At 41.5% G+C, this 11,301-nt stretch overlaps 2 protein-coding genes across 3 annotated transcripts in view; both read left to right on the top strand.

The window, feature by feature from the left end:
- Positions 1–4,494: 4,494 nt before the first annotated feature.
- HOXC10 (homeobox C10) lies at positions 4,495–10,502 on the top strand. Its single transcript, XM_042447988.1, has 2 exons — positions 4,495–5,427; positions 9,550–10,502. The coding sequence occupies exons 1-2, from the start codon at positions 4,545–4,547 to the stop codon at positions 9,825–9,827; spliced, it is 1,161 nt and encodes a 386-aa protein (XP_042303922.1). The 5' UTR covers positions 4,495–4,544; the 3' UTR covers positions 9,828–10,502.
- Positions 10,503–10,845: 343 nt separating this feature from the next.
- Positions 10,846–11,301, top strand: part of LOC121920794 (homeobox protein Hox-D3-like) — a 204,290-nt gene continuing 203,834 nt past the window's right edge. For both annotated transcript variants that reach the window (XR_006101772.1, XM_042447990.1), the window contains exon 1: positions 10,846–11,183. The gene's annotated coding sequence lies outside the window, so the exon portion shown is untranslated. The remainder of the gene's footprint in view (positions 11,184–11,301) is intronic.

The following is an 11,301-nucleotide window of genomic DNA, read 5'->3' as shown; positions in this document are numbered from 1 at the left end:
GTGGGGGGTTGGGGGAAAGAGAGAAGTTAGTTTTAAAAGAAGGGGAGAAAATACAATGGACATAAGAGGCACTTTCCACGGCATAACTCAAGGTTAAATAATTAGAAGGGAAACGGAGCAGGTAAAATATTATGTGCAAGTTTGAGATGTACTTTGGTGTGAGTTATTGGACACGTGCATCTTTCTTTCTTTTTCCCCCCCTTGCTCTCTCCGTTTTAAAAATGTTTTAGGTTTTAAGGGGAACGTGTGGCTTCCCTGTGTGAGAGATTGGGAGAGATTGGGGCAGTTCTCCCTCGCAGCCAGAGCCGCGGCCCTCCGTCGGAGGGTAGGACTCGGCCCTAAGAGAAGCCAAGGGGAAATTGGGAAAACCCAAGGCTCCTTCTTTTTTTTCGGGAAGGGGGGAGGTCAACGGAACTGTCTGCCTTTGGCATTCACAGGAAGGGCAATCAGACAGCAGAGACAATGGGCCACCGTCTGTACTTTGCTCCAGATCCCCAGAGGAAGAAAGGTAGCCAAACTCCTCGAGTTTTCGCCTGGCTTTCATTTCCTCCCTGGTTTTGACCACAGATTGTTCTTTCTTTTTTTAAACCCAATAACAAACCAACCTAGAGATCTACTGGATCAAGTCCACTCTTGAGCCAGCAAAAATGGGAAGAATACCGACCCCTGCAGCCGCCGCAGCCATCCTTGCTTCCTTTCTTTTTCTTCTTTCTTTACAATTTTAGTAAAGTACATCTCAGCACATGTAACTACATACATGTATGCATACACACACACACACACACACACACACACACACTTTGCACACTGATTTCTAAAGGAGTAGTGTAAAACCGAAACGAGGCTCCCCAGAGCAGGCTTTCCTGGTCTTTATTCCCCACAAATGCTTTCTCCTTTTAAAGTTTTAATAGCATTTTGTTGGTATTTATTTTCTGCAATTAGAGGGAAGCATTTTTCCCAACGGGGGTTCTACTTAGGCTGATGAATTTTATTTCTCTTCTCATTAATGACCCATGTTTATCATACTTCTAATTATTTTTTTTAACTTTAAGCAATATTCCGTCTCCTGGATACATTCCCTTGCCTGCTCCTTTATTGGCCAGACCTGCCAGAGCTCCAAAGAGGCGGATTGAGGTTAAGAAATGGCACGGAAGTGGGGTCTTTTCCCCCCTTCTTCTTCTTCTTCTTTTGCTAGGGAGGTAATCCTCTCTCCCAGGCAACCTCCCTCCAACTCCAGCCACCAGGGCCATCTTTTTGTGTGTATGTGAAAGACTTTGACCGTCAGCCCCAACAAGAGATGTTGGAAATCCTTCACTGTGTGTTTGTATAAGGAAGAGATGGCTTGGACGCAAGCACTCTCCTCATATTTATTTATCAAAGGACAGTCAACAACATCCTATACACAACCAGGAACCCATTCTTCACCAGCTTTGCACCTTTGAAAACGCCTCTGTCTTGTCTTCAGGGATATGGGTATAACTCAGGAGAATACCTTGGATCTGTGAAGAGGATAAAAATCAAATTATTTGACAGGTTTCACCACAATGCGATTTGTAGATGCCTCTTCCTGCTTCCTATAGTGAAATGGGGGCAGAGGGAGAGAGAAATATAACACACGCAAGAATGCGCAGCAGTAAATAAGGATATAAAAGACTTGGAAACACACACACACACACACACACATTATTCTTAACCAAACAGACTGGGAAGCGAGGCCAAATGTTGCCTCCCCCGACCCACATACACACATACACATATGTGCACACAAAGAAATACATGTGTGAAAAGGTGTAAGGCTCCCGAGCCTAAAATTATGGAGTCAGCCACATGATATGCAAAAATAAAAGAGAGAGAGAGAGAGAGAGAGAGAGAGAGAGAGAGAGAGAGAGAAAAGAGTGGGGTTTGTGGAGAGGGAGGGAGAACGAGGGAAAGCCATATAATGCCAAACTGCATTGGTCTTTAATTTCATCACCTATAAATGAGGAAGTATTGGTTCCCATGCTAAAGTTTTATTCTTTTGCTTATAAATATTATGTGGAATTTTCGTTGGATATCATAAAACTGAACGATTTCTATCAAACTGTTTTAAAAAGACCTATGCAGATAACACAAATAGAGGCTATAAAGTCGCAAATAGCTTTCCAGAGGAAGCAAACGGGCGTTTAAAGTGCAGGAAAGCTCTTAGCATGTGCTGCATTTCGGAGAGGGGGGTGGGCGAGTGGCATGGAAGGGGTGGAAAGGGCTTGGAGACAAATCGGATGATGTCTTTTAAGACTTCCTTGGCCTACGATATTAAAACTTCTCACCCTTGAAGATTGGCTTGGGGGGGGGGCTTGAAGTGAAGGTGGGGGGCTCCCAGTCTTAAAAAACTCTTTTCAAAGCAACAGCCGAATGGAATTGTAAAACAAGGAACACGGGAAGGCGAAGATCCACTTTGGCCTTAGAAAACCCACGTTGCATTTTAAAACACTAAATATACACACAGCCCAAACTGATCAAGTGCCCTGATTTTATCCAGCACAATTTTCCTCACTGTTTATTTAGCTTTCTTTTCCCAAAAAGAGAGCGATAGAGAGAGAGAGAGAGAAAGTCTTCTTACTTATTTACCCCTTGAAAATGACTATGAACCCTTTGAAGGCTTACAATCCTTCGTAATGATCTTGAAATTCCCCGCCGCCTGGCTAATACTATTCTTGCCATTGTTATTATTATTATTATGCCTGTTTGTATTCATCTTTTTATAGTGAAATTATTTAGAAAAGGTCCAATTCCTTTTTTTAAAAAAAAAACAAACAACAACAAACCCCTAAAATTATCAAAGTGGGGCTTCTCAACACGTTAGCCAATTTAATATAGACTAAAGAACAATTTGACTTAATTGCAACCCGATTTAGGAAACGCATAACAAAGGAAACAGCCACAAGGAAAACATCTAATTCAACATATCTCTATATCTGAAATACCCGTGATTGAGGTGACGTCGTTAAGTTGAAAGAGAAAGAGAGAAGAAAGAGGCTCATAAAGAGTAAACGAGACTAGAGCCAAGAAATTAACCAAGAAGATATAAACATATACTTAGGTATTCATAGAGGCACACAGACACCTTTGGCTGGAAGTAGAAGACATGAAAACAATATCAGAGACAAACTTAGTTTGATCGCAGAGGCTTTCTAATGAAGAAGGCGTGCCTGGGACACTCCATAGTCCGAAATTTCATTTCATTTTATTGAAGCAATTCCGTGAATGGATGGAGGAAGTGCCCACATTTACACTCCCACTGGAAAATAATTCTCTGTCCTTTTCTATTCATCTGTTTATTTTAATGCGGCTCTGTAAAGCATCTTTCCCAATCTGTTCAGAGTTCTAGATTTCTGGATGGATGAGAACAGGAATGATTTAACAGAAAAGTCCCTTTAATTCATATATATATATATATATATATATATATATATATATATATTCCTTCTAGGGGGATATTATTTTTAAGTACTGGAGAGAAGGATCAACAGGCAAGAAACTTTGTTTAAAAAAAGAGAGAGAGAGAAGGAAAGAAAACCCTTCTGGAATAAATAAACGCAAAAAACGCCCCAAGAACCCTCAACTGAGATTTCAATTATTAAACAGTTTTTTAAAAGCAGGAAACACCTGGATTTAATAAGATGACTTAATACGGCAGTGCTTTATATTTGTCGTAAGCCCAGAAAACTGGAATAACTAATAGTTAGACACGGATTCTAAAGATCCTTTCGATCCCCTTCGACTTTAGGAATATTTCAGTTCAGTTTCTCCACCATTAAAAAAAAACTAAAATTATAAAGCAACTCAGAAAAGTATTTCTCTAGGACCAAAAAATTATTTTTCAAGGAACATCTTTTTCCCCATGGAAGAAGATAATGAACAAAGAAGAGGAGTTCCTGCTTAAAAGAAGGGAGTGGGGAAGGAAAAGAAAAGAAGATAAAGTTCACTTAGCATCTGAACACTGATTTAAGTATTTAAAAGCCCCCTCCCCAAGAAATTTGACTTAGGTTAATAGGGGAGGGGGGAAGGAAAGGGGTAAAGGGAGAGGTAAGGATGAAGGAATAGAGGAGGAGATGATTATTTGCTGACCTTTTAATTTGAATTTGACTTTGCTCCTATTTACGCGTTGGCTGCCTGCATTTTCCCCCCACACTGCCGTAGTAGACACGCGTTGGTTCATTGGTAAACAAACTCGAGGGAAAGGGTCCCTGTCCCTCTCTCTCTCTCTCTCTCTCTCTCTCTCTCCTTTGTTCAACGTGAAGGTCCTGGGTTCGCTACCCTCTAGAAGCTGATAGATGGCGCTGTTGCTCCACGCTGGTTTCCCCGTCTCCCAACAACTTGACCCCGGTGACGTCACCGGCGTCTGAATCATCAAGGCCATTTTCAATCCTCATTGGCCTGGCAGTCACGTGGTTGGGACCCAATGCGTGGATAATTATGGTGGCTGATATTTTTTTTCCTCCCCTCCTAAAAAAAAGATGTCAGCCCCTGGCTGTAGTATTCCTCTTTAAAACCCCTCTCTGAAAATGTCATGTCCCAACAATGTGACTCCCAACTCGTTTTTGATGGACTCGTTAGCCGGTACCTGCAGAGGGGAGAACTATTCCTCTAACCAAGGGATGTATATGCAGTCTGGGAACGACTTCAGCTGTGGGATGATGAGGAACTGTGGGATCATCCCGTCTCTTTCCAAAAGGGACGAGGTGAATAACAACGCCAGCCTGTCTCTCAACACCTATCCATCTTACCTCTCTCAGCTAGACACCTGGTGTGACCCAAAAAGTACTTACCGAATCGAGCAACCTGTTGCGAGGCAACTCCCCTCCTGCTCTTTCCCAACCAATGTCAAGGAAGAAAATGCTTGCTGCATGTACAACACTGACAAAAGAGCCAAAAGCGCCACCGAGGCCACCCTCTACCCCAACCAGATGCCTGAGTCTTGCCTAAATGACCATGAAGTCCCCGTGCCCAGCTACTACAGAGCCAGCCAAGGTTACCCCTCCATGGAGAAGGCGCCCAACTGCAGCAACCCCAGCGACTTTGAGGCAAGTTTTGAACCCAGGGCGAGCCTCAACCCGAGGAGCGAGCATCTGGAGCAACCTCCACCTCCACCACCTCCACCTCCACCTCCACTTCCACCACCTCCACCGCCTCCAACGTCTCAGCAACAACAGCCGCCTCCGCCGACACAACAGCAACAGCAACAACAACCGACCCCACTGTCACAACCAGGAGCTAAAGTCAGCTTCCCAGAAAACCCAAAGCCCGAAAACCCCCAGAACACCCCCGCCAACGAAATTAAAACAGAAAAAAGCCTCCCCGTTGCCAAAATCAGCCCTTCGGAAGCTGAGAAGGACCTGAGCAAATGTACAGATACCAGCACTGACAACTCCGACAACGAAGCGAAAGGTAAGAGGAAGATCTCCTGCACCTTCGGGGAATGGGATGGGGAAGAAGAACAACAATAATCATCATAATAATAACAACAGTAATAATCCTGTTCTTCATCATCATCATCCTTGTTATTTGTTGTTGTTGTTACTCTATTATTGTTGTTGTTGTCATTATTAACACAATTATTCCTTCTGCTATATTACTATTCAGAAAGGAATGCCTGCGGTCCTAGTTCCGCCAGAATGCGTTAACTTTTCTCTGCACCCCCTTTTTAGTACAAATGTTGTTTGTACCAAAAAATTATAAAGGGCAACGCTTCCTGCTTTCTTTGCTAAATAGTAAAACCACCACAACAATAGGGAACAACAGCAAAGGACAGCAGCAACAGTAAACAGTGCCAACAACGACAAGATCAACAACAACAGCAAGCGAGATGAGCTCCTAAGGAAAGGAGACTTTTTAAATAGGTTGAAACACTCAATGCTTTTAAATCCGAAGTTCACGTTGTTGTGTTATTTTCGTGGGGGGGGGGGTAGGTTTGTGTGAGATATCTGTGTTTGGGGTGCAGTTGTTGCAAGCCACTGTTGCCTGTTGTGTTGGTTAAGTTGTGTTTGTCGTAAGGGGTCTCCACACTCTTTTGATGTGCAAAGGTTTTCACCAGACTTTTTCAAGGTTAGAAAATGTGTTGGGTGTTTGTCCTCTGGAATTGCCCTCCTTTCTCCCCCTTTCCCTCGCTGGCTGTTAAAAATGTGGTCTTTCCCTCCTTCCCCCACTTTTTATTTTTAATTTTAAAAACACCATATTCTTTCTTTCTGTTTTATTTATTATTCTGTTTTATTCGTTCTTTCTGTTTTGTTTGTGAAATCGGACTGTTTCTTGTTTGAGCGCGGTGGGGCCGGAGGAGAGGAGAAGAGATGTGTGGTGTGGAAATGGTGTGTCCAAACACTTCAGGCTGGACTTGATTGTTGAGTTTCATGATCAATGCTGCATTCCTGTTTGATAACCGGCGGCCGGCTCCCGGCTTCAGGAGTCTGACTGGGGTTGGAAACAGCTCGCAGACCATTCATGTCTGTGGAGCATCTGCTTGGAGTTTGGGCGTTCAAGGGATAAAAAGGCTTTTAGCTTTGATGAAGGAGAAAGGTGGTGTTTTCCATTGGAAGTTGGCTTGTGCTCTTAAAACAATCCTGCAAAAACGAAGTTGCTTGTGGTCCATTAGGTCCCATTCTGGGGAAGAAGGGCTCCAAGCATTTAATTTAAGGTCACAGAAAGGAAGACATGGAGGATGGGTGCATAGGATGCGTCTTTTTTGGGGGGGGGAGGAAAGGGATGAGAAATTAAAAGTGTGTATGGCCTCCTATATTGCTGAGAGGGGACTCAGATAAAAAGCAATTGCTTTTCTTTTAAAAAGGGGGGAAGAGAGAGAGAGAGAGAGAGAGAGAGCTTTAAAGTACGCGAATTCAATTTCTTTGAGAACCTAAACACTGGGGAATAAAGTGTATAAAATCAACAGTCGAGAGAGGTCTATTTGGGTGGTTGTATGTTGTCCTGTGTTCGCACGTGCATAGGAAGCGTACATGCATAGCTGTGGCACATATGCATGTATGGCCCCCATCAATACATATGCATACATGTGTTGCTTGTTTTGGCTCTCACAAAAGAACCCAGGCTTTCGTTCCCTCGTTTTCATCCCTGATAGGGCATTTCGTTCATTCGTTCCAATATGCATGTGTATATGTGCACATGTGCATATATGTACCTGTGTGCATATGTGTGTGTGTGTATTTCAATATTTGATGCTGAATATATGCATGTGTAAAAATTTGTGTATTTGCATATATGTGTGTATGTGTGTACACACACACACATATGCATATATATATATATATATATATATATATATACACACACATAGACGTACATATATTTATGTGCTTGTGTTTATTCATTGTTATATTTTTGCTTTATGGTGATGCTGAATGTATGTATGTGTGTGTATGTGTATTTATATATATTTGTTTATTTGCATATATCTGTGTACGTGTGTGTATACACACACACACACACACAAATATATGCATATAAACACATACATATACATATATTTGTGCTTGTGTTTATTCATTGTTATATTTTTGCTTCATGATGATGCTGAATATATGTATGTGTGTGTACGTGTATTTATATATTTGTGTATTTGTATATATATGTCTATACACATATATGCATACACATACATATGTTTATGTGCTTGTGTTTATTCATTGTTATTTTAAAATGACTGAAAACGGTGGCCTTTTTTGTGTGTGTTTTTGGCGCATCTAAGATGAAATTATTTCGTCTGTGAGTTCAACTGCCATAATAAAGATGGAATTTTTGTTTTGCAAAGTCAAGATTGTTATTATTATTATTATTCATTTATTTCTAAAAGGAATCTGTACACATGTATCCCCCAAAGGTGTTTCTTACGAAATGCCAACTCACGCCCTATATTATTCGCGGGAGTCAAAATTGACAAAAATAAACAAACAAATAAAAATTAAACACGACTGGCATTTCGATTTGGAATGGGAGGAAGAGAGGAAGAAGAAGAAGAATCTAACAGGTGATCTCCTTTTTGCTTCATGGTGATGCTGAATTCAAACAAATTAATACCTATGAAATGTCCCGCCTTAGATGTTCAAATTCTTCTTCATTTTTCCCCCATGAGAAGAGAAGCCATCATTAGAGATGAAACTGGCATTGCATGTATTGTGCCATTTGAGCAGTGGTTGATTTGTGTGTTTGTGTGGTGTTTGTTTTTAATTTGCTCGCCTTTTGCTTTTTTCTTCCATATGGTCTCCTAAATTCCCTTTCTCTTACCCCAGCCATGGCAATTGGAGGAGATCAAGAAATGGAGTTGAGGGGTTTGGGCGTTTGCAGGGTTCAATGGCAGTGTTGGGGAATGTGAGAGGCATCGCAATGGTTGTTAGGTTGTTAGGTTGTCGTGAGTGTGTGTTTTGGGGAGGGTGGGCAGGAGCATTGCTGGTCTCTAGGAGAGTGGGATTTCTAGGAAGTGGTGGCGTCAGTCTGGCAGCCCAAAGAGACCCGGAGATTTTAAGAGTCCCCAAACGTCTTCCACCTATGCCACACATATTCACACCTTAGATAAATGTTAACTGGCTCTGGCTGCCACAATCTTTGCAGGTCCAAATTCAAATCCGAGGTGTTTATGTATTTCTGTGGTGTGCGTCTGAAGTGTGTGGCCGTGGCTGCCCAAAGGAGATTGTGTCTGCCATTGCGAAGAAGCATGGCCCTCTGGACAAGGCTAATAGAGTTGGGATTTTGTCCAGACAAATATGTGTGAGGTTTTTGCCCTCTTTCTCTCTCTCTTTTCTTTTTTATCCTTTTTTTAAAAAACAAATACCCAAATCGAAAGTCTCTCTCTTCTCCCACTATAAAAGGAGGCACTTTCCTAGAGGCTTAACGCCCGAATAAAAAGGAAACCTGGTCCTCTGATGAAAGAGAGGGAAAAAGCCACAGTTAGTTAAGCAAAAAAAAATAATTAAAAAATTGCCCTTTAAATGTCATTTCCAGAGTCTTGCTTTATTTTGTCTGGTTCTGGATACCAGAAGATGCTGGTCGGGTAAAGCCTCCGCCAGGGCGCTATGTCGGGCTAAAAGGCACATTATTCAAATATGAGGTTTAATTTCTGAAAGCCTGGATGAGAATAATGTCACAGAATGATACCCTGTCAGAAGAGATTGCCAATAGCTCCAGCGCCTTTTCTGCTTGGGATATTTTATTTTCCTATGGGGCATCTATCCCTTCCTTAAAATATACATCCTTTTTAGGACCATGAAGCGGTGGCGGTTTTTTGTATTCTGATGCCCAGGTGAACAATGCTATGAGTAAAAAGGTTTCATCCTCCACATTTTCCAGAACCATTAGATGTAAGAACCTGTTTAATTAGAATTCTTAAAATCTGTAAATAGCCGACCAGAGGGAGCTGGAGACGAAACCCATTTATTTGAGCCTAAGATGGAGATTCTGGTGTTAACAAAAGAATCTGCTTTATAAAGAAGCAAAATGCAGTCTGAAGCTTAGGAAGCTCTCCTTGCTATTCCACAGATACTTATACAATAATATTATTTTTAACAGAGGATATAAAGGCAGAAAACACTGCAGGAAATTGGCTGACAGCAAAGAGCGGAAGAAAGAAAAGATGTCCTTACACTAAACACCAGACGTTGGAACTGGAGAAGGAATTCTTATTCAATATGTACTTGACCCGTGAGCGCCGCCTGGAGATTAGCAAGAGTATTAATCTGACAGACAGACAAGTCAAAATCTGGTTTCAGAACCGCAGGATGAAACTCAAGAAAATGAACAGAGAGAACCGAATTCGCGAACTGACTTCCAATTTTAATTTCACTTGAAAGTGTTCACACACACACACGAAGAAAGAGGAAGGGATGGAAAGTGTGAAAAGGAGGGGGGGAGAAACCATTACAAATCTTGTGCAGTATTTTTTTTTAAATCCCCCCCCTTTGGGTATAAATGCATTGCGTATGGGAGGGAGGTGGGGAGAGAAAGAGGGGGGGATTCAAGACCTCAGGCTAGTGTGCAGTCCTATGATTTGGGTATTTACAGTTTGTAGAGAGAGAAGGTGCATCCATCGGTATAAGCATGAGAATATAAATATAAATATATATATATTGCATCAATGTTTCTATGTAAAATAAAAGAGTAAGGCGGTTGCTTTTAAAAGAAAACAGCTTCTAAGATGTTTTAAGTTATTCAGGAGCAGCACAAAGAAAAGGGAAGGAAGGGTGGGGAGACTTAAAGGACCTATTTCTATGCCTTTCTTTTTTCTGTTTAGGGTTCCTAGGTGTTTCTGAAAGTTTGCTTTTCCTATCCTAGTGTAGTTTGCCTATTGTATAATAAAAACAATGACTAAAATGAATTTCATACGTGTCTGTAAATGGAAGTGGCAGTGGGGAACATGCTCACGTTGTGTAGTTATGCAGTCTCCTTCCAATGAGGTGGTACTATCGAGCATTATATTTAAGGAAAGATAACAATAATAATAAAAGCAGTACTGATATCTTACAATGGAGGGAGGGGGAGGGAGTCTGGGGTGGGGTTTTTTGGGGAGGTGACTGCTATTTAAATATAATCTGTATGTGGTATCCTTTGCATGTATCTTCCTTTATGGAGCCAAATAAATGTCTTACAACCGTGTTCAACTGGGTATTTTTCAAACTGATTTCTACCACCCCCATCTTGCAAAAAAAAAAAAAAGCACGCCCCCCCCCCTTTTCCCCCTTCTTCTATTTTTTTTCTCCCCAGGACTCATCCTTTTAAGGCTTTCAGGAGAGTATCCTAGCGGGTTTAATATAAGTGAGAGACCATAACGTTGATTTAAATATTATCCAGGTGACCACAATAAGTCAAGGTCATAAAACAGTAATGTCAGGACAGTCTTGGTAAGCGCTGGAGGTGGATTTTATGATCTGCAAATATAATGTGCTGCAGCAGTAAAAGATGCATTTAAAGGTGACTGTGGAGGAGGGAAGCAAGTCAGAAGCTGAGCTGCATTCTTGGGATGCACACTCCTCATGGCTTTGGGTCTTTTTTTTAAAGGAAAGGCACGCTCCTTTTGCCTCCTTTGGAAGAATCACTCTATTAAAAAACAGGAATACTTTTTTTAAAAAACATCATCATCAACGACAACAACAAGAAGAAGATCAACAACGCAAAAAATGGGATGTCAGCGTGGAAGATGTGCAAAGGTAAGACAGACGATTTCTTGGCTAAGATACATGGCAGAGGTACAAGTGGATTTCTGTTTTTCCCTGTGTCTGCTACTCAAGGTAAAGGCGGCGTGGATGTGAACTCCACTTTGGAGCT

This window comes from Sceloporus undulatus, chromosome 2 (genome assembly GCF_019175285.1).
Source record: "Sceloporus undulatus isolate JIND9_A2432 ecotype Alabama chromosome 2, SceUnd_v1.1, whole genome shotgun sequence".
Taxonomy (NCBI): domain Eukaryota; kingdom Metazoa; phylum Chordata; class Lepidosauria; order Squamata; family Phrynosomatidae; genus Sceloporus; species Sceloporus undulatus.
Note: the sequence above shows the minus strand (reverse complement) of the source record. Positions and strands in the feature narration are given on the sequence as shown.